The following is a 25,919-nucleotide window of genomic DNA, read 5'->3' as shown; positions in this document are numbered from 1 at the left end:
CCGCACGGTTGGGCCCACACGTGGCCCGCGCCATCGGGAACTCGGCCCATCGGGGCGGAGCATCGTGGGTGGGCCAGCTGATGACGCCTGTTTGGAGGTGGTGGAGCTTGGCGGACCGGCGTCAAACCGGCACCGGCCCCAATTCCGGCATGGAAATCCATTCTCTGCTCGATCACCGAACATGATTTCGCTGTCGGCACGGAGAATCCTGCCCTCTATTTTTATATTTGGTGCCTCAGGGATAGGTACTGTACTGTGGGAAGTGAAATTGATTCAGATTCCTGTTATCCTCTGCTGAAACATTTAGCTGATAAGTTTGGGTATGGGCTGGAATTTCTTTTGGTGGAATTTCAGCAAGGGCCTCTGTTCTCCATCTCATCCAAAAAATGACACCTCTAACAGTGCCACTGGAGTGTCAGCTTTGATTTTTGTACTCCAATCCTGGCGTGGAACTTGAACCCAGAACCTTCTGATTCATGCGAGAATGCTACCAACGGAGCCACAGCTCATATCTCACTGCAAGCAATCCGATTTTAGGGCCCAGGTGAAACGTTGAAATTGATCCTTTTGTATTGATTCGTAACAAACCCAGGATGTATATTCTGATTCCTGTTCCTCTTTTTTTTAAATAAAACTCTTAGAAGCAGCATTCCTGAGAAGGATTTTGTTCGCCATTTACACAGTCTGGACTGCCATTCTGCTTTGTATAGTCTGTATCATCTTACCAACCTGCCTGCACTTAAAGTGGAAGATGTCATTGACCTCCTTCGGAAGCAACCCACTAATGGCAAGGGTGATGGCAATTGTTAGTTTTCTTTAATTATTTTGAGCTGTTAAAAGGCAGTTCTGTGACATTAACCTAGAAAACTATGTGGTGTGTAAATCTGATATTAGAGGGCTGAGAGATTTCAGAAGATAAACCCAGTTGCAATATTGTTTGCATGAACAGGGTAAAATATTACTGTACTTTTGTGAAACTGAATTGTATCTAATGAATGGTAATTTCTTACCTTGACTCATTACGATCGACAATTTTATTCTACTTCAGTCTGTTTTATGCATTCTTGCTGCATTGATCACGAGGAGATGAACAAAATTGACTGCATAAAAACTGTCATCTCCTCATATAACGTATCTTAAAATCAGGAACTTTGGAATTGGAGGACTCAAGTTTCAATAAACCAGTTAATTTGTTGGTACTTGGGGCACCGGTACACAGCTCAAAGTTGACGCATATGACCTATTTGATTGGTGTGGCTGTGGAACTTTGAAGTTTGTTATCCATGGGAACCTGTGTTTTACAGAAACAAGACATTAGCTTTTTTAAGTGCAGCAGAGATTTGATTTGATCATTGTTATTTATTCAGTATGTTTTAAGTGCCAATATTTCATCAGATGCAAAATGTAGGGACTTCTTCCTTTGCATTTATTGTTTTTGTTCTGTAGGTGCAAGATCTCTGACCATGACCCGGAGGCGAAATGTGACATTGTACCAAGCGTTATGTGCCATCAAGTATGCCATATATGCACTCTGTGTAAATGCACATCAGCCATCCTTGTGTAATGACTGTCCATATTGGTCATTGGATGCAGCTGCTAAAGATGTTTCACTTGAAAATGAACAATTATATAGTCAAGGTAAACAAAGCCCGGTTGTTCAATGAACAATTAAGTAGTCTTTATTATGCCGTCTCTTTTATCCATGTAGTTTTTTAAAAAAATGGATGGATTTAAATGATTACATTTATTTAAATTTGTCTGAATGTTGGGTTAGTCTCTTTTTCAAACAACATCTCCATTAAACAAAATAATCCTTTCGGCTAAGTTGACATTGCACTGTTTACACCTTTTATTGGGCATTTATTCAATTCAGAATATTTTAGTACTGTAGTTCAAGTGCAACTATCTTCCAATTCAATGTCATTTATTTGAAAAAATACATTTAAGCAGATTGAAACAAGTTGCATTCCCTATTTTGTGGATGATGGAATTTTCTTTTACATTCTAACCACTGATATATGAGTAGAATTACATTTTTTTAAATTGGAAGAATGACTCCTGAGACAAGAGAAATATTCAGCTGCCTCTCTTCCACCACCTCCAACCCTCTGCCCCAATGTGTTTTTTGCTTGAAGTTATGACTTGTGGAATTTGGTTTGTCAGCACCAGCAGCTGATTGATACCTTAACCAAGTCACCATTCTTGAGCGAGCTTGGACTGTGAGGTCACTGGATAATGAGCAGGAAGCCCATATTGAGTTTTAGCCTGCCGTTTCTCAAACCATTGTTACCATTTGTAGCTGAAGATGCCACGACCTGTTGTATCACTCGTGCTGCAACCCATGCTGAGATTAACTAACACAGCCGAAATCAAGCTTCAAATGTGGGTCCTTTCCTGTGACTGAGTTCTGCAAAAGATGTCTTAGTAACTATCTGAGCAACCAGAATAGAGAATAGCTCAAGCTGGATTCCTTGTACATTACAAAATGTTGACAATGTTTTGCCAGCAGCTGTGAGCAAATACAATTTTCAGAAATAACACGTTAACTTTATTTATTTAAACAGGTGGTTCTCCAGTTTTCAAGTTGTATTTATCCAGATGCAAGAAGCTTCTGCATGCGATCCCTGCTCCTTTCCGATTAGAGTTGTTGGAGAATATCTTCTCGTTGTTATTCTTGTCCTACAATGATCTCTATGGGAATAAAACAGGGCATGAAGGACAGTTTTGCCTTGAAGAAGAGGGAGACACTGAACAAATACAGACAAGAATGGGGTTTGACAGTATTGTAGAACACTTAGAATCCACAATTGAAGTTGAGGGTAATGATGAACACTTCACTGTGTTGGAAGAAAAAGTTGCACAGAACAGCTCAGGAGTCCTTCATAATGGCTATGTGCAGAAGCTGAAGATGACAAACATTCTGTCCGGGTTTGCTGAAAATAATCCAATAGAGCAGTTAGAATATCTGAATCTGATGCATTTTACCATGAGCGCAAACTATGGGGATGACTTTTTAGTGAATGCGTTGACGATGAACATATTTCTGGAGATGATAAAGGATCAACTGGAGGCAATGAAATGCCATATTCCTTGGACACCTGGGAATGTGCCTCAGGAAGATGTGCAGCTCGTGGAGTGCCTGAATTGTTCAGTTAGTGCAGACTCTTTTGGCAGCCGATTGAACCAACTTTCCAGATACACCTGTGAAGCCCAGTGGAGGTACAAAGTAGTAACGAGCAATAAAACGACCGGTAAGACTTCTGTAAATATTGAATATATGCATGAAACACCCAAGATTGGTCTGAGCCCACCTCTAGATGAAGTATTTTTGCATCTGATTGTTCCTTGTTCTTTTCCATGACTATTCTAAACCTAATGTTATCACTATACTTTAAATGCTTTTCCATTGAAACATGTTCAACTTTCCCCACTTTAATCCCTGAAAGTAGATCCAGCACAGCATCCTCCCCATTGGGTTAGACATTGATCCACAAAGTTATATGGCAAACATTTTGAACATTCCTTTACACTATTACTATTCCGATCTGTATAAGGATACATGTGATGGCAATGATTTATGATGATAAGCGGAAATACCTGTACACATTTTTAACGCAAGATGCTAACTTTGGAGCAGGAAAACTCACTATTGATAAAGGAATGAAAACATACTTTTTATTGAGCATTTGGGGGCAAAGGTGGAAAGGGTGGCAGGGTTGAGCCTTAAAGGGCAGGAGAGTCCCAAACTCAGTATCCAGTCTGGGCTTAAATAGTTTCTCGGTTACAGAAGCATTATGGACCCTCAGTTAGCATAGAGAACCCTGGTTTAGGGAGGGCAAAAATAGAAAACCGGTCAGGGCTTCAGATCCTGATTGCTATTTAGTGACTTGCTGAAAAGGGATAATGTGAAGATGTCAGTTGAAGGCTAAGTTGGACTGAGATTGTATACATATGATTTCACAGCATGTAATGACATTGACAGTCTCCCAAGTTCCTTTGGAACCATACTTCGCCACAAGCTAATGGGTTCTGGAAACGAAGGGAACAATATAATCTGTCTTGTTTCTATGATATTAATAAATTACTTGTTTCATGTATTTTAACCTCTGGTTCCTGGAATGTGTTACACTCGGGTCAGATAACAATGTTAAATGTGGTATATAAATCAAGTTGTTCTGCTGCCTCTCTATCATGAGTTGTGATGAACAGTAACAATCTTTTTTTTTGGTCTGTAGAAGGTGACTTGCCTTGCTTCACTAAAAAGCATCCACCTCGGTCAAAGCACTCCACGCTAAAGAGGAGAAGCAGAGGACGAAGAAACAGGATGGGTAAGAAACGCAATTTCTTTCCCCCCCCCCTTGCTTTTTCCCCAATTGCCTTCCTCTTGTTGAGGGTTGAATGTAATGCTGCCTCTGTCACTTCTGTTGTAAGCTGCCCTCACTACCTCCTGATAGCTCATGTTTGTCCATTCTTTCTTGTTGCTTGTCCAACAAACTCTTGGTCTCCCCTGGCCCCTTATACCATTGACGTGGCCAGTTGCTATGGTTTTGTTTCTTTCTCACCACAATTTCCACCATTTATTTCCTGTCTCAACAGAGCATCGAGCCAGTTCACACTTGACAGTGGAGAGCGTGAGCGGAGATCTAAGTACCAGCACCTCAGGTATGTCGATTATTACCCAAAATAATTTTGAGGATTGCACAGAAAGGACGTGCACATTCAGCTGGCTTGGATGTGACCATCCCCTTTTTCATCCAACTAAGTTGGCAACAGATCACATTGGGTTTGTTGTGTAATTCTTTCTTGAGACATGCAGGTTGTCTCATGGCATTAAGAGATGCGGGGGTCCTGTGGATTTGCACTGCCAACTGGTGTAATTAAGTTGTTGTTTAATATCTTTTTTTTACCAGGGAGTCCTCAGAGTATCTTTTAGCAAAGTTGAAGACAAAAATGGTGGGGCAGCATGGCGGAACAGTGGTTAGCACAGCTGCCTCACGGCGCCGAGGCCCCAGGTTTGACCCCAGCTCTGGGTCGCTGTCCGTGTGGAATTTGCACATTCTCCCCGTGTTTGCGGCAGTTTTGCCCCCACAGCCCAAAGATGTGCAGGGTAGGAGAATTGGCCACGCTAAATTGCCCCTTAATTGGAAAAAAGTAATTGGGAACTCGCAATTTTTTTTTTTTTTAATTTAATATGTCTTGAGTCCTGTTATCACCATCCTATCTATGGAAGACGGTGGGTGCATAGCAAATAATTTCTTAGGTGGTGGTTGGTCTTATGGTGTACCTTTGATGGCTGTGAAGGGCAATCTTTGAGAGGCAGGTTCTGCCACATGAAGCTGCCATGTGATGTTATGGGTTTTTTGGTGTTGGTGCCTGCTGCCATGCTGCTGTAGGCACTGGTTATCGTGGTGGTGCACACAGGCCCATAAGGCGGTGTCGCTATTTACCTCCCCTGTCAGCTAGTGACTCCCAAGGGCGATAGTTGGTTTATGGCCCTCATGTCACATTTGCAAGCATCCTTGAAGTGGAGTCTTGGAACACCAGAGATGATTGTCTCTCTGGACGCAGAAAAGGCCTTCGACAAAGTCGAATGGAAATACCTTCCCGAGGTACTGGAACGGTTTGGGCTCGGAGCAGGGTTCACCGCCTGGGTGAGGCTCCTGTACAAAGCTCCCACCAGCTCTGAATACTTTCAGCTGCAGAGAGGAACAAGACAGGGCTGCCCCCTGTCCCCACTCTTGTTCGCGCTAGCAATCAAACCCCTGGCGATAGCCCTCCAAGATGCGAAAAGCTGGAAGGGAATCCGGAGAGGAGACAGAGAGCACAGAGTCTCACTCTATGCAGATGACCTGCTCCTCTATGTATCAAAGCCACAGGGGGGACTGAAGGCAATACTACAAATACTGAAAGAGTTTGGAACCTTCTCGGGATATAAACTTAACCTGGGCAAAAGCGAGGCATTCCCAGTGAACCCAAACGGGAGAGGGAGAGAGCTGGAGGAGCTCCCGTTCAAAACAGCCCAGAACAGATTCCGCTACCTGGGAATCCAGATAGCCAGAGACTGGACACAGATCCACAAGTGGAACCTGACCAGCCTAGTGGAGGAAGTAAGAAGAGACCTTCAAAGGTGGGGCTCACTCCCTGGTGGGGAGAGTGCAGACAATCAAGATTAACGTACTGCCAAGGTTCCTCTTCCTGTTTAGATCCATTCCGATCTTCATCCCCAAGGCCTTTTTCCAAAACGTAGACAGTCTAATCATGGCGTTTGTGTGTGTGTGTGTGTGTGGGGGGGGGGGGGGGGGGTAAGAACCCGAGATTTCCCAAACAGACATTGCAAAAAAGGAAAATCAAAGGGGGTTTGGCCTTGCCAAACCTCCAATAGTACAAAAACCCGACACAGATTGGGTACAAATGGAGGAGGCATCCTGTAAAGGAACGACCCTCCGGGCTCTGGCCACAGCAGCACTCCCATCCACCTCAACAAGATACACAACGGGCCCGGTGGTAGCAGCCACGCTGAGAAAGTGGACCCAGCTGAGAAAACACTTCGGGATAGCCAAAATGTCCCCCATGGCTCCCATATGCGGCAATCACAGATTCCCCCCAGCCGTGCTGGATACCGCCTTCAAAAGATGGAGGCGGGACGGGGGCACATTGACTGTCGGGGACTTCTACGTAGGGCACAGACTGGCGACACTAGACGAACTGACGAGAAAGTGGAGGCTAGCAAAAGGACAGGAAATGAGACACCTCCAAATTAAACACTTCCTCCGCAAAGAGACAGTAGGGTACCCTGGGGAGGGGGGGGCATCAGGGGATGGGGGGAGGAAGGTGGGGGGGGGGGGGGGAGGAAGGTGGGGGGGGGGGGGGGCATCAGGGAAGGGGGAGGAACCATAGCCCGATCCAGAGGGCAACAAAATGCACATAGGGTCTGTTAAACGAAGGACAAACTAAACCTCTCTGTATAATAAAGGAAATTGGCGCGGGCGAGAAAAATGTGATGTGTATATATACAACTGCTTATAAAAATGGGAAATGTCAAAGATTTTTTTTTTAAAGTTTAAAAAAAAAGTGGAGTCTTGGACATTCTGCTGGTCGTCTGGATGGGCTACTTCATCATGCAGAAAGCTTGGTTGCGTGGCCCATCTTCCATCCTGCGGATATGTCCGAGCCAAGAAGCTGCATTTGTTTGATGAATGGTAACAGACTTGGGCGCTCTGCCTTTGAGAGGACTATCACAGTTGTGATTTTGTCCTGGCAGAATCTACCCACAGCCGGCAAAGATGCGGATGGTTGAGTATATTTTCTTGATAGCTGTTAGTTATCAATATTTCACACGTATCGGAGGCAGGACCGAGCAGCCAATTCCATCTCCGGCTGCAGAGCTACATCAGAGTAAAACCTATCATCGGAATGTTTTGAGGGCAACTATTGTCTTGGGCATCTGCTCCAGCGGAAACTACTTCCCGTCTCTACGGACAGGCTAGCAGCATCATCGAGTCAAAGTTGACTTATTTTCGGGACTTCCGGTGACGGCGGGCGGGAGGCAGCCGCGCGGTGGAGGGCCCCCGTTCGGGAACGGCATTGTCGAGGATTAAAGCCCGGTCCTAGGGCCAGCGACGGCAGTAAAAGTCGGGAGACAGCGCACAGAGAAGAAGGATGTCAAAAAACAGCAAAAAAGCGGCTGAAAGTACGTTGGGGAATGGATAGGTCACCGCGGGGTCAGCTAAGAAAATGGAGGCTGGAACACCAGGGGAGGCCGCAGTGCTTACGGCTGAAGGAATAACTAAGGTGATGGCTGCGGAATTCGAAAAGCAGTTGGCGCAGATTGTGAAATGCATGGAGACGGTGAGGAAGGAGATGAGGGAGATTTTGAGTGCGCTGGTGGAGGAGGCGGTTTCCCTGGTGATGACGGCGGTGGCGAGTGCAGTGGTGGAGGTGCGAGAGCAAGGGGAGGCGCTGAAGGAAGTGGAGGAGACGTTATTGCAGCACGGCGATCAACTTGCCTCGATGGGGAAAGAGATGCGGAAGGTGATGGACACTAACAAGGATCTGCGAGGAAAAATGGAAGACCTGGAAAACAGATCCAGGCGACAGAATTTGAGGATTGTGGGGCTGCCCGAAGGAGTTGAAGGACCGAAGCCGACTGAGTATTTTGCCGCGATGCTGGCAAAACTATTGGGGGAGGGGGAGAGGATCCCTCCTGATATGAACTGGATCGGGCTCATCGGTCGTGGAGGCCTGTACCAAAGGCGAGTGAGCCGCCAAGGGCAGCGACTCTGTGCTGCCGTAGGTACAGTGTGAAGGAGAAGGTCCTGAGCTGGGCCAAGCAGAAGCGGGTGGTGCAGTGGGCTGGAGCTGGTATACGTGTATACCAGGACTTTACGGTGGAGCTGGCGAGGAGGCGGGCTGCCTTCATCCGGGTGAAGAGGGCACTGTACATTAGCAAGGTGCAGTGCGGCATTGTATATCCAGTGAAGCTGAGGGTGACTTATAAGCTCAGGGACTTTTATTTTGGAATGGCGGAAGCAGCGGAGGAGTTTGCAAAGACAGAAGGACTGTGGCAGAACTGACAAATTGAGGAATGGCCATGTGCCGATGTAACCTCATGACTGTATTTTCTTCTTTTTTGTATCACTGTGCTCGGGTGTAGAGGCTAAAGGAGCCAATGTTGTATATATTTGGACAAGGGAAGGGACGAGACTTTCACTCGAAATGAGGGCTCTTTGGGGTGTAGGTGGATATGCGGGGTTTGTGTGCTAAAAGGGGATCTTTGGGCTTTCCTGGGCCAGGCAAGGGGGAAAGGGACCCAGGCGGGGGCCTCCATGCTGGCCGGTTTAAGCCAGCCAGTGAACAGGAGTGAGGTGGGGGGAGGGGCTACGGCCATCGGAGCCTGGCAGAACAGGGTCCGAGCGGTCTAGCCGGGGTGGAAAGTTGGGGGGGAAGGAACCGAGGTTGGGAGGAGGAGTTTTACAAGAGGCAGTGGACGGGAGGAGCTGGAGACTTTGGGGGGGGGGGGAGAACTCTGGGGTATCATGTACGGTACTTTCTCAGAGGCTGGATGGCGTTGGTGAGGGTGGGGGGTGGGGAGCTGTGTAGATTAAGGGTGACTACAAGTAATCCCTGATTCCTTTTTGTCATTTGTTTATGTAAACATGCGGGTTGAGGTTTGGGGGTTGGTGGGCAGATGGGATCGTTGTTATTATGGGGATTGACATATCTTGCTGATTAATGTTTATTGTTGATGGGTGTAAATGTGGGAGAAAATGTGAAAAAGGAGGAGAATAAAAACAAACAAAACATATATATATTTCACACGTATCAATATTTCACATGTATACAACAAAGTGCTGAGAATACAGGCCTCATAAATAATTAGTTTGGTCCGAAGGTTCAGCTTGATATTCCATTGGGTTTTGTGAATCAACCCAATGTATTCCCTATGCACGTATCGAGTTCTGCAGCAAGGGACGGATTGCCTGTCACCATTGACCTGAGGCAGCAGGATTGCAGTGCGGTGATTTTTAGTGTAATCAGGAGCAGAGATGCAATAACTTGGTTTTCTTGATGAGTCAGGGAGAACATGTTAAAGGCATGGTAGAGACTGTATATGAGTCTTGGTAGCTGAGTTTCCCTGTGGGTAACGAGCGCAGCATCATCAATGTAGATGGTTCCTTGATCAGGTCACACTTTTTTTGTCTTGCTTTCAGTCTTGATATATTGTATAGTTTGCTGACTGACCGAATGTGCAGGTAAACCTCCATCTGCAAGGACGGCTAAAGTCCGAAGTATGACGAAGAAGATCCCAAGCAAAGTGGGGCTAGGACACAGCCTAATACCACTCTATTCTTCACTCTTAACCCACCAGAAATGTAGCCATTAGACTGTGCAATGAGAGTGAGATCTCTGCATGTCCTGAGATTGCATGTCAGTTGTGCTTATCGACATTAATCTCTACAGATGGTGGGAGTGTCGTAAATCTGGCTGTAACAAATGAACAGGGATTTAAGTCTCCGGTTCCCAGGTGTAATCCTCTACTTTCCATGATGTTGGCTCCACCAGAGTCTCTTCTCATTTCCTGCATCCTGAGAGGAAACTATGCCCAAGCACGACAGGTAAGCTGAACTCCTGGATGATAAATTAATATCCATCTCTTGACCATGAGCTAGAGTTTGCAAAGAAGGAAGTAATTAAAGCATGGACAGAAAATGGGCCATTCTGATACTCAACCTTTCTCCTTTCATCTTGGGGGAAAAATAATATTCATTTTATGGGCTAACTAAAGTGATAATTTCACAGTAGCACTATTAACATTGTGGTCACTTCTGTACCAGGCTTGAGTCATTCAGGCACACTTTTCTTCAAGGAAGGATTGTATTGGCATAACCAATTCTATTATTGAACCATAATGTCTGAGTTCCAGAGCAGCGTAACTGGGGGGTACCACAAAGGTATACTGCGGAACCCCCTTCCCTCCCACCAGAGGTTTCCAGGTAAGGATTACACAGCAATTGCCCGGGAAGTGCAAACTTCAGATGGGAAATTGCCCTGCATTGGGAACCATCCGAATAAGTGATTTAAATGATCTTGGTCTTCACCCCCTGTAAAATACTACGGATTGACTTGTCAAAAAAAGTTTAACAAATTGGAGTATATAATGAATTTACTATAACATTACTAGCAGCACAATGCAGTAGGTTGCTGGGTTTTAATTTAACTGATTTCTCCCTAGTTTATAGATGTGAATGTTGTACCATATGTGTCACATTTCACTGTTTAGTAGAAAGTGATTAACTGAATTGTATTTTTCTCTCTCGGCAGGTGGTGTTGATGTTTGAGTTGCAGTCTTCTTACTGCTATGGTGAACTGATCTTTATGGAACGATACCAACAGGTAATCAACGAACTTGCCAAAGTAGAACAGAAAATGGAGAACAAAGGTGGCGACAACACAAGTCGCAAATTAAGTGTTGGGAAATTCACCCTTCAAGCAATTGGCGATGCTGCAGCAGCAGGTAGCTATCAGGTTCTTTGAGGAATATGATTTTGAACACCTGAGCTATTAACACTTTGAATAACTTATTCTTTAATTTTAAATTTACAAAACCATTTCAAAAGGTTTTAGTTTTCTTTGCAAAACATGAGAAAATATTCTTTCCTTTCTTGGGAAGTATCCTTTCTCAGCTTGCTAGTTGAGTCAACCCGCCACATATATTACAATGTTGGTTGACATGACGTTTGGCCAACAGTAATGTTCATCCTAATACCTTCTCCCTATATAGGTATGGTGTTTTATTCCATTTCTGATGTCGTTGAGAAGCTGATTAATTCATCTGAGGTTGCCAACTCAGCATTGCTGGAGGACTTCTGGAAGAGTAAAGTACAAATTGAACCAACCAATCCTCTCCATGAGATTCTGGAGGATCTCAGCAGTCCCTCCATGGCTGTCTTTGACCTTGCATGTACCCAGTGCCAATTGTGGAAAACTTGTAAACAACTCCTGGAGACTGCAGAAAGGAGACTGATGGCTACTTTTGAGGCCAAAGGTAGGAGAAATGGTTTCTTGAATTGAAACAATGCTTCACAAACGCATTGCGAAGGAAAGTTTAAACCAGTCATGTATAAGGACATAAGAACTGGGAGCAAGAGTAGACAATTCAGCCCCTCAAGCTCACTCCGCCATTTAATACAATCAAGGCTGATTTCATCTTGGCCTCAACTCCACTTTCCTTCCCGTTCTCCATAATCCTTCAACCCATTACTAATTAAAAATCTGTCTCTCTCCTCAAATTTACTCAATGCTTCAGCATTCACCGCACTCTTGAGGTAGTGATTCCACATATTCACGACCCTTTGAGAGAAGTCATTTTTCCTCATCTCTGTTTTAAATCTGCTACCCCTTATCCTAGAACTATGACCTCTCATTCCAGATTGCCCTACAAGAGGAAACGTTCTTTCTACATTTACTTGTCAATCCCCTTTATCATGTAAAACTCATTTAAATCTCTTCTTGTTCATCTAAACTGGAGAGAGTATAAGCCTAAACTACTCAGTCCCACTTCATAAGACACACCCCTCACTTCTGGAATCCAGTGAACCTCCTTCGAACTGCCTCCAATGCAGCTACATCCCTCCTTGAGTAAAGGGACCAAAAGTATACACAATACTGCAGATGCAGTCTCACTAATGCTATTTACATTTGCAGCAACACCTCCCTACTCTTATTATCTATTCCTTCAGCAATAAAGCTTGTTGAATTCAGCATGTTGAAGGAAAGGTTGATTAGAGTGCAGGACAGACATGTCCCTGTGAAAATGAGGGATCGAAATGGCAAGATTAGGGAACCAAGGATGACGGGTGGAATTGTGAGACTAGCTAAGATGAAAAAGGAGGCATACATAAGATCTAGGCGACTTAAAACTGATGAAGCTTTGGAGGAATATCGGGAAAGTAGGACAAATCTCAAACTCGCAATAAAGAGGGCTAAAAGGGGTCATGAAATATCTTTGGCTAACAGGGCTAAGGAAAATCCCAAAGCCTTTTATTCGTATATAAGGAGCAAGAGGGTAACTAGAGAAAGGATTGGCCCACTCAAAGACAAAAGAGGGAATTTATGCGTGTAGTCAGGAAATGGGTGAGATTCTTAATGAGTACTTTGCCTCGGTATTCACAAGGAGAGGGACATGACGGATGTTGAGGCTAGGGATGGATGTTTAAATACTCTAGGTCAAGTCGGCATAAGGAAGGGGTAGTTTGGTGTATTCTAAAAGGCATTAAGGTGGACAAATCCCCATGTCCGGATGGGATCTATCCGAGGTTACTGAGGGAAGCGAGAGACGAAATAGCTGGGGCCTTAACAGATATCTTTGCAGCATCCTTGAGCACGGGTGAGGTCCCGGAGGACTGGAGAATTGCTAATGTTATCCCTTTGTTTAAGAAGGGTAGCAGGGATAATCCAGGGAATTCTCAACCTGTGAGCTTGACGTCAGTGGTCGGCAAACTGTTGGAGAAGATACTGAGGGATAGGATCTATTCACATTTGGAAGAAAATAGACTTATCAGTGATAGGCAACATGGTTTTGTGCAGGGAAGATCATGTCTTACAAACCTAATAGAATTCTTTGAGGAAGTGACAAAGTTAATTGATGAGGGAAGGGCTGTAGATGTCATATACATAGACTTCAGTAACTCGTTTGATAAAGTTTCCCATGGCAGGTTGATGGAAAAAGTGAAGTCGCATGGGGTTCAGGGTGTACTAACTAGATGGATAAAGAACTGGCTGGACAACAGGAGACAGAGTAGTGGTGGAAAGGAGTGTCTCAAAATGGAGACGGGTGACTAGTGGTGTTCCACAGAGATCCGTGCTCTGACTACAGTTGTTTGTGATGCACATAAATGATCTGGACGAAGGTATAGGTGGTCTGATTAGCAAGTTTGCAGATGATACTAAGATTGATGGAGTTGCAGATAGGGAGGAGGACTGTCAGAGAATACAGCAAAATATAGATAGACTGGAGAGTTGGGCAGAGAAACGGCAGATGGAATTCAATCCAGGCATATGCAAGGTGATGCATTTTGGAAGATCCAATTCAAGAGCGGATTATACGGTCAATGGAAGAGTCCTGGGGAAAATTGATGTACAGAGAGATCTGGGAGTTCAGGTCCATTGTACCCTGAAGGTGGCAACACAGGTCGATAGAGTGGTCAAGAAGGCATACAGCATGTTTGCCTTCATCGGACGGGGTATTGTGTACAAGAGTCGGCTGGTCATGTTACAGTTGTATAGGACTTTGGTTAGGCCACAGTTGGAATACTGCGTGCAGTTCTGGTCGCCACATTACCAGAAGGATGTCGATGCTTTAGAGAGGGTGCAGAGGAGGTTGACCAGGATGTTGCCTGGTATGGAGGGTGCTAGCTATGAAGAAAGGTTGAGTAGATTGGGATTGTTTTCGTTGGAAAGACTGAGGTTGAGGGGGGACCTGATTGTGGTCTACAAAATTATGAGATATGGACAGGGTGGATAGCAACAAGCTTTTTCCAAGAGTGGGGGTGTCAATTACAAGGGGTCACGATTTCAAGGTGAGAGGGGGAAAGTTTAAGGGAGATGTGCGTGGAAGGTTTTTTACGCAGAGGGTGGTGGGTGCCTGGAACGCTTTGCCAGCGGAGGTGGTAGAGGCAGGCATGATAGCATCATTTAAGATGCATCTAGACAGATATATGAATGGGTGGGGAACAGAGGGAAGTAGATCCTTGGAAAATAGGCGACAGGTTTAGATAAAGGACGGCGCAGGCTGGGAGGGCCGAAGGGCCTGTTCCTGTGCTGTAATTTTCTTTGTTCTTTGTTCTTAAATGCCAAAATTCCATGTAAAAAATCCAGTATATTGTTTTGACGAGCTTGTGAATAAATTTGGTTTTGTGAAAGTGACGGAATAATGTTGCTATTGGTTGAAGGAAGTACTTAAATTTTATCAGGCAGTATGTCAAACTTTGTGTATTGAGATTGAAACTCACCATGCAATAGTTTTTAAAGCAGCCCTCATCTCAAGTCAGAGGGGATCTGCATTTTATTAGGCTACCCTGCAGCATTTTGAATGACGAGATGTATAGAAGTGAATGTAATTGTTTAAATTATACATTGAGTTCAGTTTTAACCTTCATCTTTTTAAAAAAAAAAAAAATAATCACCTTGACAAATGAAAATGGATACTGCAGTGTGACAGAGCTCCTACTAACATGCACCATTTAAAAAAATTAAAAAATCAGTAAATACCTGTCCAATCCATTGATACAACTATACATTGTATGTCCTACAGGCAGAAAGCTTGAATCTGTTTGTCGTCACCCTGATGGAATTCAAGGTTTTTCTACAATCCTTCAACGAATGAGCAAGATCCTGAACTATTCCCATAGTTCACATGGACCAACCAAAGCCAGTACGGTAACCTTCCTTGCTTCTAAGATTATGGAAATCGGCTATAACTTTTTTTCCTTCTGCCTTTCCTCTCTGCAACATTAACTCTTACCAGGTCATGGATCAACAGACTCCATTTGCCGTACACGACCTGACCCAAGTGATCATCTTGATGAATGAGCCTTGACTGTGCATGTTGAAGGATTATTTAAGGTGTGGGAATGGTGGAACCAAGCCTGAGGGCATCTTCAATATTTGCACCATTCCAGTAGGTGTTGCTGGATCGCAATCAAGAGTGGGAATCCCTTTCTCCCTTATCCAGAGAGGCACGACATACAGCTTCCCCAACCAAAGTTGACTAGTTTGGCGCAAACCAAGACAATTCTAGTTTCTGTGGCTCAGTATATTTAACAAATGAGTTGCTGGAGAACTGCATTGTACTTTACTGTAAATTTCTGGAAATAGCACAGTGGAAGCATCTTCCGTCCCTGAAGTTTGGCCAGCTTGTCACTTGGAGACAATGTAGTTGCATAAAGATTAACATGCAAATATACTAATTTTCGCTGCAGTATTCAAATTTGACAAATGCTTCCAAATGTGGTTAGTATGCTGTTTTAAACACATGGAGGGCTCCACAATGGGTTAGCCCTGCTGCCTCACGGCGCCGAGGTCCCAGGTTCGATCCCGGCTCTGGGTCACTCTCTGTGTGGAGTTTGCACATTCTCCCCGTGTTTGCGTGGGTTTCGCCCCACAACCTGAAGGTGTGCAGGATTGGCCATGCTAAATTGCCCCTTAATTGGAAAAAATGAATTGGGTACTCTAAACACATGGATTGAAATAAATACAGGTGTTTATATACTGAATAATTGGACTCTATAACAAAGTTCAACAGGAAATTTGAGTTTAAAAAAAATAATCTTTGTTAGTATCACAAGTTTACCTGCAGCAAAGTTTTGTGAGTTAGGTGGGTTTCAAAGTTAGTTTAACAACTGTATTTAGACAAATTTGAAGTAAAATCTTTGCATGACTAAACAAAAGGAACACATAGGATAAAAATATTGAAGTTATAACCGCTTCCATTTTCCGTCCTCTGTTATAAGAGTAAAGAACTCGGTAGTATTAAATTTCAATTTGTGCCTAAACTCAATTGATACCTGCTATTTTTTTCCCCCCCCATTCATATGCAAGCTCAGCAAATAGTTTCTTCAGAACCTGTCCAGCTGGGGAATATGTCATTCAAAGATGGTCCTATAGAGGCTTTTCTTTTTCATTTTTTGGCAGAGCCTGCTGAGGATAAAGTTGCTGGCCACCTCAACTGCAGTTTGACAGAGCTCCTACTAACAAGTTATCCTGCACTTTCCGAGGACTGTGTCACTTTTCATCTCAGCTTATCAGAGTGCTTGGAACAGATCACAAAGAAACTTCAAACAGCAATACAATCTCCTGGTCAGTATCAGAAATAGAATCCATCTCTCATTCTTATGTGTGTTCTGCAATTCGGAGGGGTTTCCCAACATGATGTGCATGCTAGCAAGACTTGTGGAACAGACTCTGACCTTTTGCAAATGGACACCAGATTTAATTCCCACATTTTTGTTTCAAAAAGCAGTCTGATGGAATTATGCTCTCTGTTTTCTATCTCATTAATTTGCATAAATTCACAGTTGCCAGGTATTCAAATGGTCAATGTTAGCATTTGTAGCATGCTTTAGCAGTAGATGGTTAAGACGGGGCACATCGAAGATGTAGGGCATGATTTACCGGCCACGTCCTGCCGGAATTGAGGGCGGGACGCGGCTGGTAAATCCTGGGAGAGGCTTCTCCCGGGTTTCCCGACAGTTGTTGCGCCTCGCATGATCTAACCAGATCGCACGAGGTGGTGGGACCCAGTCTCGCAGAGTTAAGTGAGTTTAGAAACTCTGCTGATGCCGGATCAAACGGCCACCTGGCATCTATCAGCCTTGCCAAGGATGCCGTTTAACAGTGGACCCCACGGGGGGGGGGGGGGGGGGGGGGGGGGGGGGTGGGTGGGTGGAGGTCTCCCAGGCAATCCGAGGCCTCCGGGGATGGGGGGGGGGGGGGGGGTGGCTGAGTCAGGGGGTCAAGAGATTGGGGTGCCACGTAAAAATGGGGGGATGCTTTCCCTGCTAGTGCCCAAAATGGTAACAATAGCGGCAAGAATAACTCCACTAATCCCACCCAGAACAGACTGATTTCTTTGGTTACATGGCGCTCGTAATCTGTCCTGTCAAATCTACTGTATATTTTCATAGGTTGAGGTAATCAAAATTGGTAATCATTAGAAGCAAGTAAACCCTGGAAGTGTTTAATCTTACTGTTGCCATGCTCCCCTAAAGAGTCACAATATTGCATCAAACACCGTTGTTTCTCGCTCAATAGTATTTGAATGAACATCTGATCAGATCATTACATTTGCAAAAATGTACTGCCAAATTTAATTGTTGGAGTTCAGAGGTTCTGGAATATCAATACCAAGAAAATTGATTTAAGGCTAAAGTTTGAAGAGTCTGCCTCCCAAGCAGAAAAAATAGCACTTGAAAGCTTAATACGTCACTAATATCAGAGTTTAACTTTGTTACAATCGGGCCCATACAATGGTTGTTTTCGCACTGTACCTCAATTGCTCTAATGTTCCCAGCATCACAAGGGAATGAACAAGAGTGGCCATTTAGTACTCAATCCCCCCCCCCCCCCCCCCCCCCCCCAAACCGTTATTAATCTACAGGTTGGTGCTACAGATGCTAGTTGGTGCTGTTATTTTACCTTCATTTAATCTGAATTTGACACAAATCAAAATATGCTTCAGAAATCCATTTCATGGGTATTTCAAAACTTGTTGACGCTGAATTATTTGTTCTGTTAATTAAGGGACTGTTTTTGTAAAAATATATTCTATTCCAAACACATGCAAAAGTTTGCACAACATGAAAAACATGAGCAACGATATTACAGATAGTTTGTCATTTTATACTTTTATATATTAACTAATTTTACACCTCCAGATCCTAGGTGTCTTGCTTGCTCACAGAAATGCCAAAATGAATTTATCCACCCTGACAAAGAATGCTTTAGAGAGGAAAATCGGGAGAGACTGAAACATGAAACAGGAACCTCGGGAGAATTTTCATTATATGGCCTGTACTCTATTGCCAAGGAGAGCGAGAGAGTATCCCACCTGTTCAGGTCCCCTCTCAGCCTCTCCACCAAGCTGGCCAAATTCAACTTGTGCATCACGGCCCACTCATGTGCCACCTGAATGCCAAGATACCTGAATTTCGTTTTGGCCAGCTTAAATGGCAAGGTTCCAAATTTTGCCCAGAGGATTCACCGGGAAGACCTCACACTTGGCCATGTTAAGCTTGCACCCTGAGAAGGATCCAAACTTATTTAACAACCCCATTATCTTCCTATACATGAGAGCGGGTATGAAACGTACAGTAACAAATCGTCCACATAAGGTGACACCCTATACTCTCAACACCCCCACCCCCCCTTCAATGTCACTCCATTCCTTCGACGACCTAAGCGCGATTGTCAGGTGTTTAATAACTAATGCAAATAGCAACGGGGACAATGGGCATCCCTGTCTCATGCCCCTGTGCAGCTGGTAATATCCCGAGCTCAATTTCAGCCTGCTATTATAACCCGCCGACATTCCACATTGGAGGAGAAACCAATAAATTTCAATTTCTTTATCTTGTTTCCTACCAAAATGCCCGTTAACCGGGTAGAAAGGGCCAAAACCTAAGACTCGGGCGGGAGAGCGACTGATCAGCTCATGGCCGCCACTGGAAGTCCAGGGGACTGGTCAATTGATACACAGATTTTTAATTTCTCATCCATTCCGTATGTAGGTGCATCAGCTTGGAGCTTCCATCATTGCTCTGTTGAAGCATGTGGTAGGGCTCTGACAATATCCATAAACTTTTCAAAATCAAGGAGCTGAGAGACCTGTGGGACATTTTTAGAATTGAGATTAATAATTTGTAGTTTTTGTAGAAATATTTTTGATTTTCCTAAGACCTATTTTTAATGTATTGAGTGGAGTATTTACATTTCAGTTAACAACTGTAGCTCACAGAATAAAATCATTAATATTTCCCAATTGTGTGGAATGGTTTGTCCAGTGGTGATGTAGCATTATATTTTAATGCCTTTTTTTAAAGAGTAGCTTCCTTTGCAGAAATTGAACACTGGATGTAGGAGTTTCCCATGTACTCTGGAAAATAAACAACTCTGCACAATATATGCCATGATTAATACTTTTGTGGATTAAAATAACCTAATTTTACCATTTTACTGTTTCAGAAGCAAAAGGAAACATACTCAACTTCTTGGAACAAACAAGCCCTCGATCTCAGGATCCAGAAGGGCACACCGCCCGGAACCAGATGAAGCAGTTGCTGAAGAATCTAGATCAGCAGGTCCACGATATAGAAAACTTGACAAGAGCAGACTATGTGCGCAGCGTGTTTGACTACATTAACACGTTTGCAGCAGTGCTTTATCGAAGTATGAACCGAGATATGGGTAAGGCCCATAACAAGTTTTTAAAAAAAATATATATATATATTTTTATTCTCCTTTTTCACATTTTCTCCCAAATTTACACCCTCCAACAATAAACAATAATTAGTAACAAATATGTCAATCCCCATATCAATAACAACGATCCCATCCTCCCACCAAACCCCAAACATTAGCCCGCATGTACACATAAACAAATGACAAAAAGGAATCATGAATCACTCATAGTCACCATTAACACACACAGTCCACCCCCCCACCCCCAAACTAATGTTCAATGTTATCCAGTTCTTACAACGTTCACACACATCTTCTACTCCTTCAAAGAATCGGAAATCCTCGCCCTTGTGAGGTGTGCTCTGTACCAGCCCCAACCTCGTGTACGAGGTGAAGGCGTTCACTCTCCGGAGCACCTCACACCAGAACCCCTCCTCCATATCCTCTCCCAACTCTTCCTCACACTTTGCTTTGATCCTTCCAGTGATGCCTTCCCTCTTCCAAAATAGCTCCGTAAACCGCCGACACAACCCCCTTCTCCAGTCCCCCTGTCGTCAGCACCTCCTCCAGCAATGTGTAGGCTGGCTCCACCGGGAAGCTCTGTATCTCCTTTCTGGCAAAATATTGAATCTGCATGTATCTAAACACTTCCTCCTGCTCCAGCCCATACTTCGCTTCCATCTCCTTCAATCCTGCAAACTGACCCCTAAGAAACAAATCTTTTAGTATCTTAATCCCCTTCTCCTCCCATTTCTGAAAATTTCCATTCCACCTCCCTGGCTCAAATCTATGGTTCCCCCGAATCGGCATTTCCCTTGACCCTGCCCCCAACCTGAAGTGTTGGCGAAAATGCCTCCAAAATCTCAATGAAGCTATTATTACCGGACTCCCTGAGTATTTCCCCAGGGCCATCGGGAGCGGCGCTGTTGCTTGTGCTTTCAATCCCGACCCTCCTGCTCAAACTCTCCTCCATTTTGAGCCACTGGGAATCAACCCTTCTGACCCAGCTCCGCACCTTCTCCACATTCGCCACCCAGTAGTAATATATCAGGTTCGGAAGACCCAAACCCCCTGCCTGCCTTCCCCTCTGTAGCAGCACCTTTCTAACTCTGGCCACCTTCCCTCCCCATATGAACGAGGTAATCCTTCCCTCAATCTCTCTGAAAGAAGCCTTTCCTGGTAGGAAAATCGTCAGGCATTGAAAAATAAACAGAAATCGCGGCAACACATTCATTTTAACCGCCCGTACCTGACCCGCCAGTGACAGAGGGCGACCATCCCACCTTGCCAGATCAGCTTTCACTCTCCCCACCAAACTAGAAATGTTGTACCTGCGGACCCCCCCACTCCCGGGCAACCTGCACCCCCAGGTACCTAAAGTGAGTCCCTGCCCTACGGAATGGCAGCCCCCCCACCCCTGCCCCACCCCCAGCCGAGGCACCACAAAATACTCTTGTCTAGATTTAGTTTGTACCCCGAGAAGGACCATACCAAGTTGATTTAAAATTGCAGTGACATTGTCGCTTATTTCTAAAATAAATCAGTAACTGATTGTCCAATGCTTTTGAAAAAGAATTGAATACAAAGAATTACATATTTTCAGAAGGTTAGGACGAAAGGAGACGGGAACAGTATGACACCGTGCAGAAGAAACCTTTCAGTAAATAGGTGTTGCTAAGTGTAGGACCATGAAGCTGACGTAGTATTAGTTTTGTGCAATATTGCCAAGTCTAATTGTCTTTTCTTCATCTTAGATCAATTTGCAGAGGTAAAAGTAGGAAATCCCTTCATCGTTCTGCAAAAGGCCCCATCGCAACTACTTGCACATCTGCTTTTTGAGAAACCAACATCACCTGACCGGTACGAGTGATTGTTCTGATATTTAATGCAAAAAGCAACAACTGTCTGATTTTTGTATGATGTTTATTGTCTCCTTATTTACCATCTATTGGTAAATAGATGCCCAAACGACATACATGAGCATGGGAACGCTTTTCAGTTCCTTGAGCCTGTCCTGCCATCTTAGATCATGGTTGAACTGTATCTTAGTTCTGTTTCCCTTCCTTGGTTAATACTCTGAACAGAAATTTGTCAATCTCAGTTTTGAAATTTAGAATTGGCCTAACCGCAACCGTGTTCTGGGTGTAAGAATTCCAGATATCCACACCCTGAGTGATGAAGTGCTTTTTGACATCACCCCTGAACTGCCAATTTTATGGTATGACCTTATGTCTGGATACCCCCATCAGAGGAAGTAATTTCTGTTTATCCACTGTATTGAATCCTTTAATCGTAAACACCTCAGTTAAGCTTCTCAGCTCGAGGGCTCACAAATCGTAACCTGTCCTCATCATTTTAGTTGTGCTATCATTCTGCTCTGCATCCCTTCCAAAGTTAATAGCTCCTTTCAGTGCCTTAAACTGAACTCTCGGGTAAAACACCCTGCTCCTAGGCCCCTAAACTCATTGCGTAAAGGTGCACAAATACCCAGGATGATTCTTTGATGTTTCTCTCTCCTTTTTTGGAGGCAGAAGCTCCTGTTGGTCAATTAGTTGACATATATTGTGTTGTAAATTATGAACGGGATTTTCTGGCCCTAGTGTTTGTGGGCATCATCGTGGGCGAGATGGGAAAATTTGAAGACCCATTAAAAATCAACAGCTGTCCAAATTTTCCCATTTTGCTTGCGACGATTTAGAGCTGGAAAGTACTGCCTTACAAACGTGGATTACTATTGCATTCTGTATGCCATTTAGGTAAAAATCTGCTTTGAAGTGGAATAATAATGGGCGGAATTTAATGGAAACATTTCTTAAGTTCAAAGTTCATTTGTGATAGGTTTTGCAGGGAGTTTCCCATCGGCTCTGCCGGTGAGTTCTCACCCCTATCAAACAACACTTAATCACTTATTGGCCCTGGGGAGTTTCGCTCCGGTTTCGCCCACACTTAGAATTTTTGTCAGCATTGGGGAGCTGAACTCTGAGTTCGGGCCGCCATTTCAAAAGTGTGCCCTGATCTCTCAGTGAGGGTGTGGATACCCCCCAAATCCATGGGCAATGTCACCCCTCACACTCATGGGCATCTCCTCCCACTCCCAAATGAGGACACCCCGCTGTGGGTCCACGGGCCCCTCTTCCGGTCCCCCCATGACCCCTTGCAGGCCACGCAACGACTCCCACCCATCGCCCCCCAACCTCTGAGGTCCCTACTTAGCAGCTCTGCACCCCCACCCTTCAACCCCCCCCCCCTCCACCCTCCTTTCATGGGCAAGGCCCCCCCCTCGGGCCCTGATGCTTGGCAGTGCCACCCTGGCATCCTTGCACTGCCGCCCTAGCACCCTGGCAGTGCAAAGGTGCCAGCCAGGCTGTGCCAAGGTGCCTGCGTTCAAGGGCGAGGACCAGGGGGGCTACCCTGCACTATCCCTGACCACCCAGCGGCCTCCAATGGACTGGGAAACCCGCTGGGTGCCTTTCCGCCTGGTCCATGTTTGTGTGGACCAGTACTAAACGTTGCCCTGCTGCAGCTTTGCTGGGGAGGCTGGCAGATTCCAGGTGGCTGGTAGATCCCTGTAAGCTTGCCTAAAAGTGTGCACCATTTGGTCACGTCTCCATTGGGCGGGCTTCTGATTTTCAAAGTCTCGAGCGACGGGCGCACCTGTAAAGGCTGCTGGGAAGCCCGCGGGAGACCTATCCCGGGATCTACTGGCTGCGTTGCGCCCGAGCGAGAACGCAGCTCCGCCGGTATATCACACCCAATATTAATAACATTAAAATCTTTGACTGCAAAGTTCTTGAAATGTTATGATAGGCACTATATGAATGCAAGTTTATTTATCCGTTGACAGTGATGAGTACGTTTTTAGCACAGAATATGTTTTTGAGTGTTTTATTGTATGATGTGAAGAAAGATTGAGAAACATAAGCTCTTCAACCTCTGAAATCCAAGTTATGTCTTTTTAGAGGTTTATAAGATGATAAATAGAAAAGAAAGGGATACTGGATTTCCTACTTCAGAGGGAAACAGGTCAGTCTTGTTGGTAGTCACAAATTCAAAATAGTGAAATGCAAAATCAGTTGTGGTAAACTTATAAAATGCATTTCCAGATGTGTTCAAGGAGTTACAAACCCTGAGTTAATTAAAAATATCTTTGGTTGCTGCTTCTTTACAGCTGGATGAGCCATGGGCTATTCTTCTTTCTCATCCTTAATTAACTTTCAATCTATTTTAAGAATTGAAAGAAACAGGTCAAAAACTGAACACTAATTGATTTGTTCAGTACTATTTTAAGTGGAGGATGATTTTTGGTTATGATATTTAATATTGTGTGTCTCTAGAGACAGAACCTCTTAAAGAAATAGCTGTGAGGTTTTCTAAGAATTGTATTTCAGCACTATAATTGGTCCATATACAGTGCTAAAAATAGCTAGTGAATTGAACACAAGAAGCTGCTCTGAAACTCTATATTCAAAAAAGGTGCAAGACTTGAATATATTTTTATTTGCAAGGAACGGGTCCTGAATTTGAATGTATGTTGCTTTTAATAAGCAGAAATGCTTACGAAATCAACAGATTATTATAGATTGGTTATTAGTGTAGCCAAAAGCACATTCGGGATTGTTCAGCAACTGTTGCCTAATCAAAAAGGAATATGGTCAAGCCTTGTATTTTTTAAATTTAAAGTGTCCAATTCTTTTTTTTCCAATTAACAAGCAATTTAGCGTGGCCAATTCACCTACCCTGCACATCTTTGAGTTGTGGGGGTGAGACTGATCCAGACACGGGGAGAATGTGCAAACTCCACATGGACAGTGACCCAGGATCAAACCCGGGTCCTCGGCGCTGTGAGACTACAGTGCTAACCACTGTGTCACAATGTCACCTATGTTTAAGCCTTGTACCTTGTTTAAATTACAGGCGCATGGATGACACGGTGGTGCACTGGTTAGCACTGCTGCCTACAGTGCTGAGGACCCGGGTTTGATCCCGGCCCCTGGTCACTGTCTGTATGGACTTCGCACATTCTCCCCGTGTCTGCGTGGGTTTCACCCCACAATCCAAAGATGTGCAGGGTAGGTGGATTGGCCACGCTAAATTGCCCCTTAATTGGAAAACAAATAATTGGGTACTCTAAATTTATTTTAAAGAGTAAATGAATAAATTACCTGCGCGTTTTGTGACCCTATAGTTCCCCGTTGCTTTCTCCGTAGCAATGCTGTTGCCATTTGGAATTGACTTTCCAACCAATCAGAACCCTTTTCTCCTGTGATATAAATTGTTTTGATTGTTTGAAATTTGGCATTCATTATCCTGATGAGTGCGAGATGCAAAGTTTTGGCACGGTGTCTCTCTTTTCAACATATACAACCAAGTGAGCAAAGTGCTGAAAATCTAGTGACTACTGAAAATGTGCTTGTATATTCTGGACTTAGCTTAATTCATTCTAACTGTAATTCCTAAGCAACTGAAGACATCCAACTGTTTTAGGATATAACATTTAAGAAATTTTATCACATTGTTGAGCACCTTAAAGTACGTCTCTTGCTGAATTCTATATTTTTAGATTTTATTGTAGTATGGTAGCCATTCTGTACGAGAAATGTTTCTAAAACAGCAATTTATTGGCATTATTGAGTGCACTGATTTTGCTTTTGGTTACCTGAAATACATTCCCTTCCTTAGGTTGTTCATGCTACTGCACAAGGAAGAACTGAACCTGAGTGTACAGCAGATTATTGTTAACTGCTGCTGTGAGCGTCTTCCTCTGTGGAACACCAGGAAATTCAGTCACTCTGCAATGTTTCTCGGTGAAGTGACTGAGCTGATTGAAGAGCACACAAAACACTGCCTGCCTGATTTGGGAATCGTCTTCCCAAGCTCATTCCACCTGGCAGAAGAAAACCTAAAAGATGAATCCACAGATTATTCTCTGGGACCGTATTCTCTCATTCCTTCTGCCCTGAATTTCATCAAGTCTCGTTCAAAGTTGCTCGCAGTTCTTGTCTGTCTAACAGCTACACAGGGTCAAAGGGCACTGAAGCACAGTCTGTCATGGAAGGAGCGTTTGAGTGGTCGCACTGAGGCACCCCTTGACATGGAACCGATCCCCAAGGAGTGTGAGCAGTTAATGAGGGAATTTCCAGTCCTCGAGCGCTTTCTTTCCACAATGGCCGAACCTCTTCCTGGAACTCGTGGAGAAGCTGCCAGTCTTGCGAACTCTCTATGTGGTAATCCGTGCATTACCCTGTTGCTATCGGGCCTTCATTCTGCGATAGCTGTAAGCACGCTCATAGAAACCTTCCGACAAGTCCTGTGTGATGGTCACTGGCTCAGAGCATTGAAAATTCTTGATTTGTATGGTGGTGAGAATGAAGAGTTTGAGAAACTGAAAGATATCCTGCTTAGCTGTGCTGTGGTGGAAGGTAAGGCTACAATACGCTCACAGATGACAGTGATCGCAGATCAAC

The 25,919-nt window shown here is 44.3% G+C and overlaps 1 protein-coding gene across 5 annotated transcripts in view; it reads left to right on the top strand.

Moving 5' to 3' along the window:
• The window catches only part of zfyve26 (zinc finger, FYVE domain containing 26), a 192,303-nt gene that overhangs the window by 42,602 nt on the left and 123,782 nt on the right, over window positions 1-25,919 (top strand). For 4 of the 5 annotated variants that reach the window (XR_011936542.1, XM_072485117.1, XM_072485104.1 and 1 more), the window contains exons 9-21: window positions 642-805; window positions 1,447-1,638; window positions 2,565-3,251; window positions 4,236-4,328; window positions 4,597-4,662; window positions 9,961-10,115; window positions 10,822-11,014; window positions 11,282-11,545; window positions 14,813-14,932; window positions 16,192-16,356; window positions 19,240-19,461; window positions 21,210-21,315; window positions 25,135-25,874. Coding sequence is in view for 4 of the 5 variants with exons in the window: in XM_072485117.1 (XP_072341218.1) it covers window positions 642-805; window positions 1,447-1,638; window positions 2,565-3,251; window positions 4,236-4,328; window positions 4,597-4,662; window positions 9,961-10,115; window positions 10,822-11,014; window positions 11,282-11,545; window positions 14,813-14,932; window positions 16,192-16,356; window positions 19,240-19,461; window positions 21,210-21,315; window positions 25,135-25,874 (3,167 nt within the window). In the remaining variant the exon portion in view is untranslated. The remainder of the gene's footprint in view (window positions 1-641; window positions 806-1,446; window positions 1,639-2,564; window positions 3,252-4,235; window positions 4,329-4,596; window positions 4,663-9,960; window positions 10,116-10,821; window positions 11,015-11,281; window positions 11,546-14,812; window positions 14,933-16,191; window positions 16,357-19,239; window positions 19,462-21,209; window positions 21,316-25,134; window positions 25,875-25,919) is intronic. The other variant, XM_072485111.1, reaches the window with a different exon arrangement.

The sequence above is a fragment of the Scyliorhinus torazame genome, chromosome 2, assembly GCF_047496885.1.
Source record: "Scyliorhinus torazame isolate Kashiwa2021f chromosome 2, sScyTor2.1, whole genome shotgun sequence".
NCBI classification, from domain to species: domain Eukaryota; kingdom Metazoa; phylum Chordata; class Chondrichthyes; order Carcharhiniformes; family Scyliorhinidae; genus Scyliorhinus; species Scyliorhinus torazame.
The sequence above is the reverse complement of the archived record's forward strand: the minus strand, read 5'-3'. Positions and strand labels throughout refer to the sequence as shown.